This window comes from Gambusia affinis, linkage group LG13, assembly GCF_019740435.1.
Source record: "Gambusia affinis linkage group LG13, SWU_Gaff_1.0, whole genome shotgun sequence".
In the NCBI taxonomy this organism is placed as follows: Eukaryota; Metazoa; Chordata; class Actinopteri; order Cyprinodontiformes; family Poeciliidae; genus Gambusia; species Gambusia affinis.
Window position 1 is genome coordinate 18,311,039 of NC_057880.1, and position 19,817 is coordinate 18,330,855.

General features: G+C 37.4%; 2 protein-coding genes and 1 long non-coding RNA gene across 9 annotated transcripts in view; all 3 read left to right on the forward strand.

The window, feature by feature from the left end:
* Nucleotides 1-1,267: 1,267 nt before the first annotated feature.
* tbxtb (T-box transcription factor Tb) lies at nt 1,268-7,116 on the forward strand. Its single transcript, XM_044137194.1, is given in 9 exon segments — nt 1,268-1,364; nt 1,367-1,472; nt 1,553-1,817; nt 3,664-3,798; nt 4,022-4,083; nt 4,166-4,227; nt 4,313-4,489; nt 4,846-4,978; nt 6,654-7,116. Coding segments are annotated over 9 exon segments (1,308 nt in total). The 3' UTR covers nt 6,925-7,116.
* Nucleotides 7,117-8,269: 1,153 nt separating this feature from the next.
* On the forward strand, nt 8,270-11,946 carry LOC122842909. Of its 5 annotated transcripts, none has more exons than XR_006372644.1 (5): nt 8,270-8,310; nt 10,001-10,092; nt 10,622-10,680; nt 10,818-11,001; nt 11,650-11,946. It is a non-coding gene; the product is annotated as an uncharacterized LOC122842909 (long non-coding RNA). The 5 variants fall into 5 exon arrangements; XR_006372646.1 differs by lacking the exon at nt 8,270-8,310 and adding an exon at nt 8,915-8,958 and having other exon boundaries at nt 10,818-11,011; XR_006372643.1 differs by lacking the exon at nt 8,270-8,310 and adding an exon at nt 8,915-8,958.
* A 646-nt stretch (nt 11,947-12,592) lies between these two features.
* LOC122842905 (cAMP and cAMP-inhibited cGMP 3',5'-cyclic phosphodiesterase 10A-like) overlaps nt 12,593-19,817 on the forward strand; it is a 94,434-nt gene continuing 87,209 nt past the window's right edge. Inside the window, exon 1 of one of the 3 annotated variants that reach the window (XM_044137201.1) lies at nt 12,593-13,939. In XM_044137201.1, the coding sequence (XP_043993136.1) occupies nt 13,864-13,939 (76 nt within the window). In that variant the 5' untranslated portion in view covers nt 12,593-13,863. The remainder of the gene's footprint in view (nt 13,940-19,817) is intronic. The other 2 variants (XM_044137199.1, XM_044137200.1) reach the window with 2 other exon arrangements.

Genomic DNA, 19,817 nt, shown 5'->3' on the forward strand with positions numbered 1-19,817 from the left:
GGTTTTAATGTTTGTTTTCTGTTTTTTCCTCTGCTGGTCCCCACGGTAACGCAGTTGTTATTTATGAGGATGACACTGCAGTGTTACTCAGAAGTAAATTATGTCATATGTTTTATTGTGGTCAGTGGAAGGATTTTTTCCACCCTCTTTCTTATCCGGTGATTTAAAACAAGTCTTTGACACTTGGACTAAACAGTCGTGTCCCTACGCTCAAAAAATAGTGCACTGCTGACATATTTGCATCTTCAGGTTACAACTACAAACTGCAACGTGATTGGTTGGTATTTTGCACAAAGTAATGCATAATTTTGGGATGAAAAGAGATGTCTCCCACAGTTGTAGTTAGTTCTGGTCTTTGATTGGACTATTCTGTAAAATGATTATGCTTTAATCTAAACCATTGTTGCGTTAGCTGTATGCTTAGGGTTGCGCTCATGCTAAAAGAGGAACTATTCCTTTTACTTTATTTCAGTGTTTCAAATTAAATTATTTGGTATATGACATAAAATCTCAATAAAATTTATTTTGTGGTTATAATGTGACAAAATATAAAAAACTTTATAGAGACACAAAAAGATGAATATTTTTGCAAATATTGGTCCATTGTCTCAAATCACCAATAATTACTTCTACAGGACTATCCCAGTTACGCTAAACCAAAAATGGATGCCCCATTTTGTTAGATTAACTATTTTAGCTATTGGTTATAGTGAGTATTTTTGAGTTACTGTGCTCTTTGGTGTGTTTTGAAAATTTAATCTAATCTAATAATTTACATTTTTCACTAGAGAAATTGTAGGTTTTTGGAAATCACTGATTTTGCAACAAAAAACTAAATAAAACGAGAGCATTCTTGGAACTCCAATGAATCTACCGCACTTAAGAACTATTTTTAATGCTAACTAAAAGCTGAGGAAGTAATGAATAAAAGTGGGCTAACTTCGGGCCTTGTGCGGCTGAAGACTGGCCCTGGTCAGCCCTGCAGTGGCCTGGCTGCTGCAGGTGTGGCTTTGATCTAAGTGTCAATATTTACAGGTCGATGTAATAAAGCTTCATTCAAATCGCTGCCATCCTGTGGGCCCTGAATAATATGGCTGCTCTCAGCCAATCAGCGACAAGCCCGCAAAGATCAAACAGCTGTCCAGCCATGGAGCCGCTCATCCGACTATATATTCAGAAACTCATCCTGGGAAACAAAACAGCTTAGGTAATTAAATATTTCCTCATAAAGTCGCAGCTATTGTCAAACCTGGAGCTGTCTGACCTGATGGCGACTGGAGCTGGTGAGTGTCCCAGCAAGGCCGCTCAGTACCGGGTGGACCACCTCCTCAGTGCGGTGGAGAGTGAGCCGCAGGCCGGCAGCGAGAAGGAGACCCCACCGAGAGGGACCTGAAAGTGTCACTGGATGAACGGGAGCTGTGGCAAAAATTTAAGGACCTCACAAACGAGATGATAGTTACAAAGAACGGCAGGTGAGCCTCAGATAGATGGCTGGATGGATGATAGATCAATCAATCTATTCTACTAGTATTTATGTCGTTTTTCCTTTAAGGCGCATGTTCCCGGTTCTGAAAGTCAACGTCTCTGGACTGGACCCAAACGCCATGTATTCCTTCTTGCTGGACTTTGTGTCGGCGGACAACCACAGGTGGAAGTACGTGAACGGGGAGTGGGTGCCGGGAGGTAAACCCGAGCCCCAGACCCCCAGCTGCGTGTACATCCACCCAGACTCTCCAAACTTCGGGGCTCACTGGATGAAGGCTCCGGTCTCCTTCAGCAAAGTCAAACTCACCAACAAGCTCAACGGCGGAGGTCAGGTAAACGTGGAGCTGAAGCAAGCTGTTGCAATTTATCAATTAAATTGATCTATCCATTTGGATATAATTGATTTATTTGAGCATTTTTAATCATTCTTTATTTTTTAAATTAAGGAGACTTTTATGTTTCTCTGATTCGCACAATACATTTTTGATTACTACAATTTGATTTCTATTCTTGCCATGTTTTCAAAATGTTCTGTTATATTGATTTCCACTCGTGATGTTTTTCTTTTATCATGCAGGGAAAGGGCAAAAACACATTGTTCACGACTTTTTAAAGTTTTTGCTGTAATTCCTTTTTTAATCCCAGAATAAATGTTGACAATTTTGACCTGCTGGGATCGGATGACCCATCACTCCCAAAAGAATTCAAATGTGGAACTTTTTGTGAAAAAAGAAAAAAACAATGTATAGAGAGAAGGACTTGAAATGTTAAAATTTGGCATTCATAGGTTAATTTTTAAAAAATGTTCAAAATATTTGTTATCTAAGGTAAATAGTGGAAATAAAAATTAAAAAGAATCAGAAAAGAAGATATAAACATACACAATAGTTTTTGTTATTTTTATTTTATAAATAAGATCCTGCACAATTAAGAGTTAATAAACAACAATGCAATTCTGAATTAATCAATCCAGAATATAGATTTTTTATTTCTAACCTTCAAACTCAAATCAATACACCTGACCAATAATTACGCAGTTTCACAGCTGTAGTCTTTAGTGCAGGTATAGTCTTAATTAAATATATTATAATTGTACAAATATGAATTTAAAAGAGAAGAAGGCAGGTTTCATTGATTTGCTACAATTATTTTTCTGTTTGTTTGTTAATTTGTGTGTTTGTTTATTTTTGTTTCTTCCATTAAATCACCTTTGCTCTTTTTTACTTTAGAGGCCTAAAACATTACAGAAATATTCATAAAGCCACCCTCTTCTATCAAAGCCTAACAAGGTGGCAGTAAAAGCTTTTCCTTCACAGTTTCTGCCAGGATGTTTTTATTCTACCTCAGGGTGAAGAAGCTCGGTTTCTTAGGAAATTTGACCTTAGCATTAACAGGGTTCATAAGCTAGCTAAAGCAGAATAAAAACTTTAATTATCTCAGCAAAGCATACTGAGATAATTTACTGAGCTGTATCACAACAACTTTTGATGCAGCTTGTAGTTTTACAAAGCCCAGCATGTCATCAAGTTTGACACAGACACTTCTCTAATCAGTCTTACTAACATATGTAACTTTCACTAAGCTTGCTTGTTAGCAGGTTTGGTGTTACTATTAATTCTGTCGTTAACTAGTAGGAAAGCAGTATTCTTGCTGAACTGAGCTCAGTTTGACTAAAGTGTTAGCAAGAAAGTTTCAGTTTAGCATTAGCGCTATTGCTGTACTGGGTACAAACTTAAGTTCTTAGCAGTAACCTTAGCAGTAGCTTATCTTAATTGTAGCATTAGCACTGCGGCTAAGTTTGGCAATAGTGTATATAAATCAAATTTTTTTGCCTCAAGACCGAAATCTTCTTATGAGTTTTATCATCATTCTTACATTTATTACATTAATTTTCACACAATACAATGTACGTAAGCAGCCCAATCATCTTATGCTGGTTTGGTTAGAAATTTAAGAAATGAAACAGTTTTAACATTATATTTACAAGTTGATGTGCTACATCTAGTTGATATGCTAGATTTAAAGTTTACCAATTCTAAAATTTGTCCGTAGAATTCACTTCTTTAGTATACCTTCTCTCTTCCATTTTAAAATGCAAGAATAAAAAAAGTGAAATACAAGAATCAATTATGATTTAATCAAAAGTAATTTCTATTTGCTTTGTTCACTTTTCTTAAGATTATGTTAAATTCTTTGCACAAATACGAGCCACGTATCCACATCGTTAGGGTTGGAGGCCCACGTAGGATGATCACCAGCCACTCCTTCCCAGAGACGCAGTTCATCGCAGTAACAGCATATCAAAATGAAGAGGTTGGTGTAAATACATGTTTTGCTTTAATCCCATATTTTTGAAACAGTTTCTTGTACCTTGATTTTTGCCTTTTTATTTTTCCGTGGTGCCCTGAGCGGTCAGCCATATCTCATATAACAAAAACTGTCACTGGAAGAAATCAGAAATCATGCTAGCAGTATTTGCACAAAACACACTTTTAGTTAATGCTTGTAAAGAGCTTCATATGCACTTGAATTTCAGATAACAGCTCTAAAAATAAAGTACAACCCTTTTGCCAAGGCCTTTCTAGATGCAAAGGAAAGGTAAGAATGAGACTAAACTTAAATTTTTACCTGAATATTGATGTAAAGGCAAAATATGCAAACTATTCCCTCTTTTCTGCAGGAATGATCACAAAGACATGAGGGAAGAAGCTAATGAGAATCCCCAGTCTGGTTACTCCCAGTGTAATCTTCTTAAATTACGTTTTTAACTTATATTTTCAGTTTTTTGTAGTGTTAATAATATGTATCCTCTTCTCTGTGGAGCCAGTGGGTAGCTGGTTTATTCACGGCACGGGAACCCTCTGCCCCCCCACCAGTCCACACAGCCAGTATGGGACTCCCATCGCCCTGTCACCCTCCCATGGCTGTGAGCGTTACTCCAGCTTGAGGAGCCACCGCTCTGCGCCCTATAGCAGCCCGTACGCCCATCGGTCCAACTCCCCCAGTGAGTCCCTCCTGCATCCAGACGTACTTAACAAGAAACTTTAACAAAATGTTTCTGAGCCGAGGAATTGTCCACACTCCTCCTACCGTTGTGTGTTTGAAACGGCAGAGCTGTAAATTGTGTGTCTTCAGGTTATTATACTTAACTAAAACTAACAAAATAACAAAGAATTGAAATTGAGAGAACATTTTCGTTAACTGAAATAAATAAAACATTTAATCAATAAGAAAAAACAGCAGCTATCTTGAACTGGTGTTTATAAAACTAAACCATACTGAACTTATAGATAAAATATTCTTTGTTTTGAGCTGAAGCTGAAACCAGTAAAACTGTGGGGGGGGGGTTTTGTGTTGCAGCCGGATATTCAGATAACTCATCATCCTGCTTGTCGATGCTCCCCAGCCACGATAACTGGTCCAGTCTGCAGATGCCGACCCACTCCAGCATGATGCCCATGACCCACAACTCCACCTGTGCAGCCAACTCAAGGTCTGGCTCCCCATCTTTATTTCCTTATTTATACTTTGAAACATAAACCAGCTAAGTCAGAGGGGAAAAGGGAAATGAATAAAAAGAAAAATATATGCAATGATGGTTACAAATGACATAAGTAATAATATTTATGTACAAGCGGTGCAGCTTTAGTTAAAACTACAAAATAAAAACATGAAGCTTAAAAATATTTCTAAACTTTTTATTTATGCTCCTTGAACCAACAAACTTCAGTGTAATATTCTCACGATGGCATACTATAACCACAAACTTTAATGTATTTTTTGATAGAAAAATACATTTCTAAAATATGTAGCAATATGTTTAGATTTCACAACTACAAATAACATTATCCTGTTACTAACGGATATTTCACAAAGCTCACTCACCTTTAAGTTCAGAATGTGTTCACACTGCAGCCTGAAATGACCCAATTCGAATCTTTTGTCAAATCTGACTTTTTTTGCCGTGGCCGTTCACACTTTCAAATATGTGCGACTTGTATGTGTTCTCTCCAGAGCGAATGGGCAAACGACCTGAAAGTGTCCCTCATCCGCAGTAGAGGGCGCAATAACGTCAGTGTTCTCAGTATTTTGCCAACTGCCATGAAAAGAAGTGCTCAGTTTTTGCAGAAGTAAACATGGATGCTAACGGTGAAGCATAGCTTACAATTTTGAAGTTGTTGTCCGACTGGAGCCAGTATATTAACAACTTAATCCTCATTATATTCCGTCAGGGTTGTTGTTTTTCTTCCCGCTTGCGAGTATCAAGACGAAGAATAGAGACATTTGTCGAGTATCAGGTCGGATGAATGCGACCTGGACGTTAGGTCACATTTGAATCGGATACTATCGGATACCCAGGTGGCCTGGATCGCATTCGAAAAGAATCCGACCTGTGTTGTTCAGATTGTCATGACAAGATCTAAAATTCACCAGACAAAAACATATAGCTGCAATTTTTAATAAAGTTTTATAAGTTTTTTTATTGAATGAAACTAATTTTGAAAAATGTTTCTTTTGCCTGATTTTGTTAATTGAATTATTTTCATTTTAGTCTTTAAAATACCAACATTTCCACATAGCTTTATATTTTCTGATGTCAGATGATGTATTTTTAAATACTAAATAATGTTTCGATCAGTTACTCAATACTTGAGTTGCCAAACGTTTTTAGTCTTACTTAAGTAATATCTTGGATGGTTAAATTTTACTTGAGTAAAACTGTGTTGAAGTGGTGCTGTTATTTTTGAGTACTCTGCCCACTTCAGTTCAAGACAATGTAATACACGGTGCAACAACAACAACAGGTACAACAGTGTGACTATGAAAGGCAAGTAAAAAAATTGTCTTTTCACCCTTAATGCACAAAATTTCGGAACTTAAACAATAATATGAAATGTGTAATATTATTAGAGATGAGGTAACAGCCGTATAAATCAATATTGTTTTCTAACAACTTCTTTTCATTCAAAACGTTTGTTTATGTCTACAAAACTGTAAATAAATGAAATATCCAAACAAATAACTATACAAATAAAAAGAGATCTGGACCATAAGATTTGATAATATATCAGAGTGAGATAAAAAAAAAAAAAGGATTTTATCAGCTGTATTAAAATGTTTCATCTGATGCTGAAGCTGAAGCTGCTGCTGCGTGTTTGTGTTTCCAGTCAGTACACCAGCCTGTGGTCTGTGAGTAACTCCCCGCTGACTCCAGTGTCCCAGAACGGGGGGTTAAGCAGCTGCCTCGGCTCCCAGTTTCTCCGAGGATCGTCCAGTCACTATCCCAGTTTGCCTCACTCCGCCACAGCGCCTCCCTCTGTCTCTCCCATGTATGACAGCAGCTCTGCCACAGAGGTGCAGGACGCTGTCCAGTATGAAGCTTCACCCCACGGCCGGCTGCCCTCAGCTTGGACCCCAGTCACGCCTCCATCCCTTTGATTAGAGGGTCACTGAGGATTGATTGAGACCTTCTCTTGAGTAACCTCTTGTTACTTTAAGAAGGAATAAACTTTTTTAAACAAATTGTGTGGAGTATTTCACGGTGTTATAAGAAGAATAAGCAGAGGCTTGAATCAGCCTCTGAACAAATCTCAGTTTATTACTAAAGAATAACATGTTTTTTTTTTTTAATTAGTTGATCTGTTAGATCTGCTTATATTAAGCATAACTGCACAAAATTTAGAGCAGGGACTCATAAAGCTCAAATAATATGAATTAGGAATTAAGAATGTTTATACTGTAAATGGGAAATCATTTTTAAGCTCTGTAAATAAATGTTTTCAATGTTTTGTTTTGCTTTGTTTTTTGTTGCCTTTTGAAAAGATGTGATTTAATAATAGAACACACTTCTTTTGTTTGTTGTTTTTCTTTCTTCTCCCCTTTACATCAAAACAGATTTGTGTTTAAGATGACTAAAATGTTATTCTGGCTTTCTAATGTTTGGATCTGTGGGTCCATAATAGGAAGCATTCAGATTACATTTAATGTAATTTGTTTGTAAATTAATCCCAACCAGTTTTTTATTCCCACAAATCAAGCCTCCGGTTGCATTAATATGTACATTGGGTGGTTTATATTATTATTATTTCAACTAACAGGTCTTCAGGAACTCTATAGCTTTACATATTAACTTTATAGATGCAGTATGTTGTTTTCATAAAGTATGTAATGGGGGGGGATATTTTTACATATTTGTAAAAATATGACAAGACCTGTAATGACAGGAGCTTCATATTTAATCACTGATTTGATAAAATATGAAGCTCCTATGCGTACAGAAAGTGCACACTGCTAGGTCAAAGGCAACCAATCAGAGCCAGGGGCGGGTCTTATGCACCGGGTCAATGGACCTTACCAGAGGGGCCGCTTTTCATCGGCTGATGCTCTTTCTACGTGGTCACGTGGGTGGCAGTCTCACAAACACTAGCTTACCGTTAGCTAAGTAAAGCATAATAGCAGTTCTGATACAACTTCTACACCTTGAAGCCTGTCTGCTACACAGTCTAACGTTAGCTAAACAGATCAATATGCAACGTGTACTGTATCTGACACACACTAAAGATTTTATTTTAGCAGAAAAGGCTTTGTACTAAATTGTTACTCGTGTTAGCCTCTCTAGCACCAAGTACAGCTAGTAAATCAACCATCGCTGTGTTCAGGGAAGCGCTGATTAATAATCCAGAAATAAATATCAAGCCTGGAAACTTGATATCGTAACGGGCTGGATGTTATGTTTTTAACGTAATCTTTGCTCGTCTTGCGGGGCGCAGGCAGTTGATATGGTAACAAGTGTGCTTAAACTACAAAGAGAGACAGACTAAAAAGGTGCGAATGGTTTTGAGTTGATCACCTGTTCGGATTATTTTACCTTTGTTTACATTTGCTGTGGCTCATTACAGCCGCTGTAGTTTCTAAACGTTGGACTAATTACCCTGTTTGTTTATGATTATACGTCATTCATAACAAACATCAAATAGAACAAATAGATTTCATAAAATTTTAACAAACAAATGGCTTCTTTACCGTAACAGAGCTCTTTGGTTCCTCTTATAAGTCTGTAGCTTCTCATATTGAGGTCATCAAACCAAATTTCAGATCTACCATAACTGACCGACTGACACCTGCTGGCCTCAGGTTTGCAACCAGCTTGTGACTGAGAAACCAGTAACCTCCTCCCAGATGATGACATGAACTTGTTATTTCCTCTGTCCATTGTAGTAGCTGATAAATTGTGAAAATCCGGTAGAAATTATGCACTAATGGAGTCATGTTTACATAGAAACAATGCGCTACGAGGCTTTGCTTGTGAGACTTGCGGTCACGTGGGTCGGTTGTGGGCGGAGCTTGGTAAGGTCCATCCCCCTTGTGCTCTGCTGCGCTACAGCTGGTTCGCCACATTATTAGCCTGGCGTAAATGCTAATGCTTGCTAGTATGGCGACCAATGACGACGTATTAGCAGTGTTTCTGACATGGTAAGTTGTTTTTCCGCCATTAGCTGATTGAGCAGCTCCTACACCACCATGGACAGGACAAGTTTGGATGGAATACGAATGAATAACAACAATAAACTTCTCTATTTGCGCAGAAAAACAATAACTGTCTCTTTTGGTTAAGAAGCTAGAAAACAAATTGATGTTTAATGTCTGCCATCGGTTCCCAGACGAAACATTTCTGGAAAATGTAAGAAATAATTGTTTTACAATTATCGGCACCCTTATCAAATCATTCCCAACACACATAATTTAAATAGGCTATTTTATAAATCACACAGTACTTTATTAAGTTAAGAGGCCATGACTTCCATTGTTGCACAAAGTATATAACACGGGTAAGAAATGGCTGGAGGTGGATTGGGTTTTTTTTTCCCGCTATGCGTGCAGGAGATGATAATGGAAGTAAAAAAAAAAATGTACCAGTGGGCATAAAGAGCATATATTTGAAACAATATGATTGTCAACAGCATAAAAATAAAATGCATCACTTAGCAATAGACTAACAGCAGATAAGGTTTATAGTATTTTATTCATTAAGTGGAGATCCTGCAGTAAAACAGCAATGAAGTTAAAAAATGCTTATTTGTCATTTTCTTTAGGGATTTCTTAAATAAATAGCAAATAGGAACACAAGTCTGGGGAAAAATATATAAAGAAGTAAAAACAAAAACACCAAAATGCTTAAATTCACCATGCATAAATTTCCAATAGACAGTGTGGTGACATAAATAATTATATGTGTAATTTGAATGTTTATTACCCTCTTATCTGAACAAACAAAAGGCTCTACAGTCTGTCTGGCCTGAATGTAATTGCTCACTGTTGTTTCCTGCTACAGCTTTTAACCACCAGCCAGTCATTTAGAGAGCAAGAGGGTATTTTATTAACAATGTCGAGGAAAAAACAAGTGTTGATCAAAATCCTGAAAAGACATGATTGATGTTGTCACTGTTCATATTTTTCTAGGTTTTATGAAGGATCATAATGCAAAACTCTTAATGATTCTTTTTTTTAACTGCAGAATGAAATCTCACTGATTTGATTTGTCCTCACAACATCTGATGTTGGTCAAGATGTTCCACTGGAAAATTGGGGAAATCTTTCTCAAAACATGTGAGTAGAGCATTAAGTATGAGCGTAATTATTGTGTTAAGAACTTTATGAATGAGAAAAAATAGTTAGAATCAAACACAACAAGTTGGCCACACAACATGTTTAGTGTCACAGATGCTTTTTAGTTAAATTTGTAGCAAAATTTATGTCTAAAGAGCAATCAGAAGCAAAGTGGTATTCTGTTTTGTTTGTTTTTGTTCTTTACATGACCTGAGAGCAGGAAATGTTGACCCTGTGTGGTATGAACACTTTACTTACTGGAGGAAAACATTTCTGCACACCATGGGTGGTTGTTGGTGTTGAATTTGTTATCCAACTCTCAGATTAGGACTCAGGGTCATATCTCTGTTTTTTAAATATGCTACATCATCTCAGCATCTCAAATTGACATATTCATACAAAAACCGCAATTATTTTGTAAACTGAGTTCATTCTGAGTGACTGTAAGGAGATACTGACAATTTGTAACAAAAAAACAAGCTATCCTCTTTACTTTTACCAATTTCAACTGAGTCATGACAATTTACAGGACTGAAGTATCTGCTGTTAATAGATTTTGGTGCCGGATATCGCCACACACTTTCAGAGGTAAGGTGGACTTTATGCCTGTTGGCTATTTTGACACCAAAACATCAGGTGGTCATAATGTTATGTCTGATCAGAATATGCCACCTTTAAGATTTCATTAATTTCTGTTTATTTCTGTCCTTGCTTTCCTTCTTCAGATAACATTTTGGCCATCTGTCAACAGATAAAACTCGCTGATGTCTGCAGCGGGTTTACTGTTTGAGGAAAAGCACAAATGTGCTGCGACTGAAAGCTTGACAGAGCATGAAAAGAAGCTTTATGTCTGAAGTGCTCCAAGGCTGTCCGAGAGGCACAAGAACCCATTCAGCCCGGGGGATCAAGGTCAGCGATGGTACATTATGACATCCTCCCCCACATTCAGGCAGTCACCAGAGAACAGAGCATAAATCCAATCACCCACATTATTCACTGGAGTCTTTATAGACTCCACTCTGCTCCAGTAAATCCAGTAACATTGGTTACTCTTGGTGGACATTAATGGTACCTGGTTGGATCCTCTTGTAACAAACTACATCAAATATTTTGGTTCATATAGACAAGATGGCTTCACAAAAGTTGAATGTTCAAAACACAAATCTGCAAAAACACAAAATATTACCAAGGATTGGTTCAAATATCTTAGTACACTTGAAATAAGATGAAACTAACTTACAAGAAACTTTTTAGCAAGAAATAGGAGCTTATTTTAAGTAAATAATTCCTTAAAATTGATTTTAAAAATCACTGTTAAGCAACATTGATTTTGTTCCTTTGGTAAATTATTTCATTTATAATATGGGAAATTGTCTTTTTATAAGTGAAATAATCTGCCAATGGAACAAGCAGTTCTTCATCAATATTAAAAACTTAATGAGTTAAAACAAGCGCTTATAAGTTACTTGAAAAATAGTTTTCTCTTATTTCATGTATACTAAGATATTTGCACAAGAAACTCAGTCAAAATTACTTATTTATTTTGTGTTTTTGCAGGGTTCACTACATCTTATCAGATTGAGGCATCATCTGAAGACATCAGTCAAGAAGTTAATGCTTCAGAGCAACTGGATTTTCCAAATGACTAAGAATACTGCCAAATTAATTACACACTGCCCATCACAAAGCACTGATATATTACTCATATAGAAAAGTGTTCTGTCAGGAGGAATGGGCCAAAATTTCAGCAAACGTCTATGTGAATCGGGTGGAAGCAAAAGATACAGTTTAGAAAACTATCATCAATAATGCAAGTAAAATATATCTAAAATAAAATACCTCTCATTATTTCAACACACTGTGTTTTTGTACAATATGTGCAAATATCTGCTTTCAATGGTGGAGCGAGACTAAGTGAATAACGTATGACGTTCCTGATTACTTTTTACTCTCATCCTATTACCATGTTGTCTTGGTGCATTATTGAAAATTATTATTTCAGTAGGTTCTTTCTGAAAGTATGGCCATTGCTTTTATAGCCAAAGGAAACATTATTATCATTAGATTGAGGAAATAACTCGACCTTTCTGTTGGAGCTAATTATGTATCTTGTGTCTTTTTTCTGTATTCAAAGCGAGGAGGGAAAATGGAGAGATTCATCAAAAAAAAATCTATAAAAGCTAGGAAGGCAGGGTATTTCACTAAGCCTAATAATCCCATTATGATCCCAACGAGAAAAAAAAGCTCTCAGTCAAAGCACGGCGCATTGACGCAAGCATTTCTTGACGTCAGCAGCTGCAGTGAATGAGGGATGGGAGGAGGGTAGAGTTAGAGGGGAGGGGTGGGGGGGGACAGAAAGGCGTGTTTACCTTCCCTTCAGAAAATACCAGCGTCAAATGCATGAATGCAACTGCAAGAAAGCAACGAAAAACATTCACCCTGACGTCCAGACGTGCACATTTTAGAGAAACAGCGTAGGTGCTGCAGCTTCGGATATCTAAACCAGCTGTAGTAAATGGAAAAACGATCCTCTGACCTGGGGGTGCTCATAAATAAATCAGCAGAAGAGAGAATGAAAGAGAGGCTTCAGGCACCCATATGTCCCCCTGACAGCAAATTTAACGTGTCAAAGAAATAATCTGTGGAGATATGTAGAGTTTTACTCTAAAAAGGGTATTTTTTTCTTCAAAATAGATTAGAGAGATGAGTGGAGCGAAAGGGAAGGAAAACTGACATCAGGGCAATTTGTAAGAGCCAGGCTGGTGGCGTCACTGGCTCTTTTCTGGAGTCTTGCTGCATTTATTCAAAGCTTATTCTCAAGTTGCAATGTGGCTCAAGTGAAAACAAACCTGTTCGTCCAAGGACTTGCGCTCACAACACAATGCTGCCTGTTTGTTCCCTTTTATGTTACTCTGACTTTCGGATCAGGCTTGTTCAGGGAGTCACAGACAAAACAGCTCTTTTCTGCTCTTTCACCACTTTGACAAACGTTGCGTATTTACCTGCTGCTCATCTGGGAAGAGGTGAAAAACTCCTCCCATGGTTTGGTGTGCGCTAAGAAGGAAGACTGCAACAAGATAATCTACTATTACACTGGCCTTTTCTTTACTGAAAAATGCCCAAGAGTTCCCGTGCGTCATTCCTGATTAGACTTGGAGTCTGACGTCGCCAGCGCAGCATTCAAGAAGAAAATACCTCACAGAAATGTTAAAGTCCAACATCTTTTTTTAATCACATCCGGAGTGACGGATGTCTCTTTTTTTTTCTTTTCACTCTTTTTTTTTTTAATAGACGCGGATCAACAAGTTGCAGTCAGTGCGTAATTTCCATCTGACCAGAGTCCAAACATAATCCGAGAGCGACACACGTGATCCACAAAATCTCTTCGGTTGCAAATTTTCCCCATCTCATCTGACTAGAAGAAGACGAAGGGGGGAAAAATAAGCCGTGGACAATCCTGTGAAATCATCTTGTCCGATTATTAGTGAATAGCTGCAAGAGCTGATCGGCTCCATGCCTCACCGCGTCTCCAGATGCCCGCTTGGCCGGTGCTCGGCAACTTTGCGCGCCGAAAGAGGCTCACAACAGAGACGGGATCTGAATGAATGCGGCTGAAATTTCCTCGCATCTCTTATCTCGCTTCCCCAAGACTCTTGAATGTGTTTTATATCCCGCGGGTTGAACGTATCTCGCGCTATTAGCAGCTGTACGGGTAGATAAACACAAGACTCGGCGGCGCATCGGTCCATCACTGGAACAGGGGAGCGGCAGATGTCGAAGAAACGGAAAGGTCCTGATGACCAGGGCATCCAGGAATCCCCCCCGGCACGCAGCAGCGAGCAGCAGGGTAAGAGAGACGGCTGTTTAAAAGTTAAACTGTTGGGAGAACGCATGTGTTTGCATTTCTTAACACCTGAGCGAGTTAGAGCCACGTACTTCGCCGAATATTACAGATCATCACTAAGTAGCACGTAATTGTGAAGTGGAATAAAAATTATGCATAATTTTCCAAAAAGTTTTTTGCAAATACATCTGAAAATTGTGGCATGCATTGATTTTCATCCCCCTTCTAGCTCTGATACATGCTAATTGCCTTCAGATGGTTGTAGTTGAACCGCCTTCCACCAGTCCATATAAGAATAAAAACATTCATCAGATTTTGCTATTCAAGAGATTGTTTATTTGAATTCAACTCACAATCTGTAGCATTTAATATGCAAATTACCGAAATCTGGCAGAATTTAAGACATTCTGCAGCCAAAGGGCTCACATTAACTTCCTTGGTATGTTTTAGATACACATCAACAGGCATTAGTGTTATACATCAGCCATTTAGGTTGTGTGGTGGTTTGAGGTGAATTTGTGACAATTAAGGGGTTAACTATGTCTATCAAGATAATTACTGAACAAATGCCATCATGACTGGAAAGGAACCAGCAGCTAAGTTTATGGAGAAGTTTCACAATTAAATTTCATTCTGAGTACCGTATCATCGCTAAGGATCAATCCATTGCACAGAAGAGTAACTGATTCACAGACATAAATAAAATCAAGCGTTACATGAGCAGCAGCCACACCCACCCACTAAACCTTGTCTTTTCTGACCTTCTCAGAAAAGACAAAAATGTATCTTTTTGGTCTTCAAGAATGAGATAAAAAGCAAACACATCCTGTCATATTCTGCCTGAACACACCATCGACATGGGGAAACATGGTGCTGGCAGAATTATGCTTTGGGGTTGATTTTCTTCAATAGGAAGAGGAGAGCTTGTCAGAGCTGATGTTTAGATGCATGGAGATAACTCAGGGCAAGTGTTAATCTACACAAAGGTTTACCTCCCTAAAGGAACAACAATCTAAATTCTTTAAGACTTGAGTTATCACCTCCGGTTTATATCTGAACATATTCATAAATTAAGATGGTCCAGTCAAAGTCCAGACCTAAATCCAATTGAGAATCTGTGACAGGATTTGAACAATGATGTTTACAAACATTCTCCATCCAATCTGAGCGAACTTGATCTATCGGCAAATGGACAAAAAAAAAATTGTTTCTAGATGTTCAAAGCTTGTAGCGGCACACTAAAAACTGGAGCTAGTTTATGAAAATATTAATTCAGGGTAGATGGATACAGAAACATGTAATTTTTTATTTGTATTTAGTTTATTAATAACATTCTAATAAATACATTTCTGGTTGTTGTGTGATAAATTGTGAAAAGAAGAATTGAGAAATTAAAACAAAAAATAACAGAGGTTGCCAACTTGACATATTATGGGTTTAGATGAATAAAAGCCACAAAGGATGTAGTCATTTGATCAATTTACAGATAACCCAACACTAATCATGTCAATTCAGTAATCCGGTGTCTCCAAAATGTCTTATATAAACCCATGCAGTCGGAGCATGTTCATTATAGGAGCTACAGATACGTGGAAGTGGTAGCAGTAACTTTATTTCTGGAAAAATAAATTTTGATGCAGAGGATTATGTTTTTTAATCTCCTCTTAGTCGCCTGTGGGGTCACAATTGTGAGACAACAGATTTAGATTTTAGCTACAGAATAAAACAGAAATCCTCAGTGTGTCAGCAGAGTTAAAGAGGAAGATGGAGGTCGGCTCAGTTTGGTCTTCATTCTGTTGGAGAAAAATATGTTGAAGTGGAAAACTGGTTTTAAATTGGAGAATGAGTTTGTCTTTACTCAGTTGCGAAGGTGGGATTCACGTTGCGAACCATCTAATGGAGTTACATTCGGACTCCTGATGAATGTCTTTGGTGGTTTGATTAAAATAAAAGTAACAACTAAACAGTCAATGATATGTAAGGTTGTTTCAAACCAAATATGGTGTTTTCTTCTTCTTTGGTTAGTTCTTTGGTTTATTTTGCCTTACAGCAGGTGTAGATACTGAAAAAACCACTAATTCTTATCAAGAATTTTTTTTCTACTTTTTATTGCAAATATCTTATTATACTTAAAATAAGACAAAACTAACTAACAAGTAGCTTTTGAGCAAGATACAGAAGCTTGTTTTAAGTAATCAATTCCTCAACATTGATTTCAAAAAGTTCTAGTTTCTCTGACAGATTATTTCACATATGAGAAAACATCTATAAGTTATAAGTGAATGTCACTCCACTTTGTGCTCAGTTGGTTTGAAATACAGAAATGAAGTTTTTAAAAAAATTTAAATTATTATTAAAAAACTAACATGTAGCTCACCCTCATGCATAATGCATAATTATGACATAATAATTAGGTTGTATAAATGAACAAAACATAATCAGAGTAAAACCACCACAATCAGACGAAGGCGTCAGTTCTTGCTGCTATAGCTTTAATTGGCCACCAGATGTCACTGTTTTCTGTTAAACTGAAAACTTTGAAGCTTTTTCAGAGCTTCGCCAGGCTTCATCTGTTGTGGGCAGGTTGTTTTTCTGTGTCTTTCCTCTTTTTTCGTCAACTAAGTCCTAAATCAACATTTCCTTTAAAGTTGTTAGGAAAGGGAAGCAGAAAATGTTCTAAAACTTTCTGTTGACTTGATGAAACACAGTGGCGCATCATCGTTAGCTGCTTAATGGGTTCAAAGTGTAATCTTTTTTCATTTTCAATCTGCATCTTTAGACAAATCTCTGCAGTTAGAGCAGCCATATTGGTTAAGAGGTGCTTCAAAATCAAGAACAATGTTTAAGAACCTCCTATTGTTCCTATAGCAATAGGAGGTTCTTAGCGCTATGCTTTTATAGATTTTGGAGCTCTACAAAAAATCAAAACTACTTAGGAGAATCTGAGAAAATTTTAAAACCTATATGAGTTGTAACATTTTGGCATGAATAATAAATAAATATATAAGAGCCCAGATTGGAGAACAAACATCTTTATCGCCATGTAAACAAATGTACATCTTACTTAGATAAAAATATGTTCAGTGATGTTTAATCTAAGTGTAAAGGTTCAGCAGAAGATGTTTTTATTTGAGTTTGACAAAGAGAAACTGTGCCATCCCTGATTTCTTATATCAATAAAGTCCAGTGAGGTCTTTAAAAGGGAACAGTAAGTCAGGCATGAAAAGCTCAAATTACAAATCTAAAAAGCCCCAAAGAGGCTAAATAAGTTCTCACCAGATCATTACAGAAAATAAACTAGAAAGCACACAGAAGCCTGCTGAGGAAAAGTCAAAAGAAAAAACAGAACTTGAATCGTGCAGCTTAGAAATTAGAATTAAAATGAGCCCATGAGTCATTAATCGGAGTGTTATATTGATGTTTATTTCTGTCTTACTGCTTCAAGCGCTAATTTTGTACCCAGAAAACTTTTAAAAAATTAGACAAATCAGTAAATTAACATAAATTGTAGTTTCATAAACTAAAGGTTAATAATTAGAGGCTGAACGTTGTAAGGTTGGTAGCTTTGGATCAAATTTAAATTTCAATGCAAGAATCAACTCTGCAGTACAAGCATTCATTTCTAACAAACCTAGCAGAGCTTTTCTTTATGATCTGATGTTCTGTGTACGTTGTTACCTACTTAGACAGATGCCATTCTGGACTTTGCAGACTTTCTGGTCAATTTTGCCTTCGGTTTGCGGTGAAGATAGACCTGCTTCCTCGGTTTTGTGTTTTGATGCTGGGCTCCTTGCCCAAATCAGAGTTTCCCTTGCTTACGCAGGAAAGAGCAAAGAGCTTCCTTCTCCAACTGTGAGGGGCATCTGTGACTCCTCAGCGGGTAAACAGCTATTGAACCCCTCCCACTCAAAGGTTTGGCCTCTTCTGTGCTTTTATGTTGATTACGTCACTGCGGTTTACTGAAAGAAGCACAATAATATAGCAATTTGGAGAATATCCATCGATCCATCCATCCATTTTCTGTTCACCCTTGTCCCGTAGAGGGTTCGGGAGGGTTGCTAGTGCCTATCTCCAGCTACATTCCGGGCGAGAGGCGGGGTTCACCCTGGACAGGTCGCCAGTCTGTCGCAGGGCAACACAGAGACATACAAGACAAACAACCATTCACACACACACTAGGGAGAATTTTGAGACCAATTTACCTAACAGTCATGTTTTTGGAATGTGGGAGGAAGCCGGAGAACCCGGAGAGAATCCACGCATGCACAGGGAGAACATGGAAACTCCATGCAGAAAGACTCCGGGCCAGGAATCGAACCCAGGACCTTCTTGCTGCAAGGCAACAGCTCTACCAACTGCGCCACTGTGCAGTCGCTTGGAGAATGTGTGAGAAAACAAAAAATGTACCATCACACATCCAGTATGCTAAATAAATTATTTAAATAACAGTATCCTTAAAAAAAATTGGATTTGCTCAAGCTAAATCAAAAAAACAAACTGTGGACATTGCAAATGCAAGTGTATTCATAATTGTAAAAATATTTCAATCATTTAACTCAAAAAGTGAAACTAATATGTTTCATACATTAATTTTGAGCATTTATTTCTGTTAATGTTGATAATGTTCATAATTACGGCATGTAGCTACCAAAATACATTTATCTACCACATTTTTGCCTTCCACTGAACTTTCCTCAACGGTAAAATCTATTAATTTTGAGTTTTTAATATAAGTTTTAATAACAAATGCTTTAATTATTAAATAAAAAATGGGTTTTACTGTTTGAATCAGTTGTTGAAATAAATGACAGCCTGGTGCTTTCTTAATTTACTGAGGGATCCTTTATATCTGCATGTAAAATGAGGCCAGTTGCTGTGTTGTCTCGCTGCCTCATTCACCAGAACATCTGAACACTCAAGCTCATATTTTCTCACAGCGATGGTTTTTGTTTGCTCAGATATTTATGCCTGGGCCATGGAGAGGTGTAGAGGCCGGGGCATTCAGATTCCAATCAGGACAACAAAGCATTTTTGTCTCTCCTCTGATTGTGCAGAGTGAACCTGTCAATTACAGGGCCACCCTTGGGTGCCGACTGCGTCCCCCGACTCCTTATTCATTAATAATCATCACAGCTGTGCAAATGACCTGCTCTCCCAGCCGAGCTTAAGGTTTTACAAACCAGAATAATTTAAAATTGATATTCTTTATTTAGTTCTGAAACTATTTAGAGTGTTAAACAGGTATTAGATTCAAAAATGTTGTTTAATGTTAATTTCCTGCATAAATTGTACGGATTATTGTCTGTTTCAGCATATTGCAGTTTTTCATGTCTATGTCAAACAATGAAACCCAAAGATTTACCTTTATAAGTGAAACAGAATAAAACAGATTTATCAGAAAGTATTAATCTGAAAAGCTTTATCATGCTGATTGAGCCATTTGATTCAGGTGTGTTGGATCAGACTTCTAAAAGTTGCAGGATGCCATCAAAGTTCGACCTTTTCTTTCACAGATGTGTTTTTGTAGCTGTGGGTGCTTGATTTCATACAGCTGCAGCCATGGAAGTGATTGGGGCACCCAAATTCAATTATTTGTTGCATTGAGTCAATACTTTTGGCTATGTAGTGTAGCATTCTTAATATTTTGTCTTATATTTGTTAAGTAATGCCAGAGATAGTTGAGAAATAGTTGCTTTATATGTCGTTCCATAAATTTCAAAATGGTTCCCGTTAACAGAAAATGGTTGTTTCTGACAGTCTGGGGTTAGAATAATCTGAGTTCAGTGCAGATCCAAGAATTAAGTTACACATGGAAAGAGCATTTTCTTTCCTGTTTTGTTATATTTAGCGTCTTTTGTGTGTAATTAAAAGCTTTTAACTT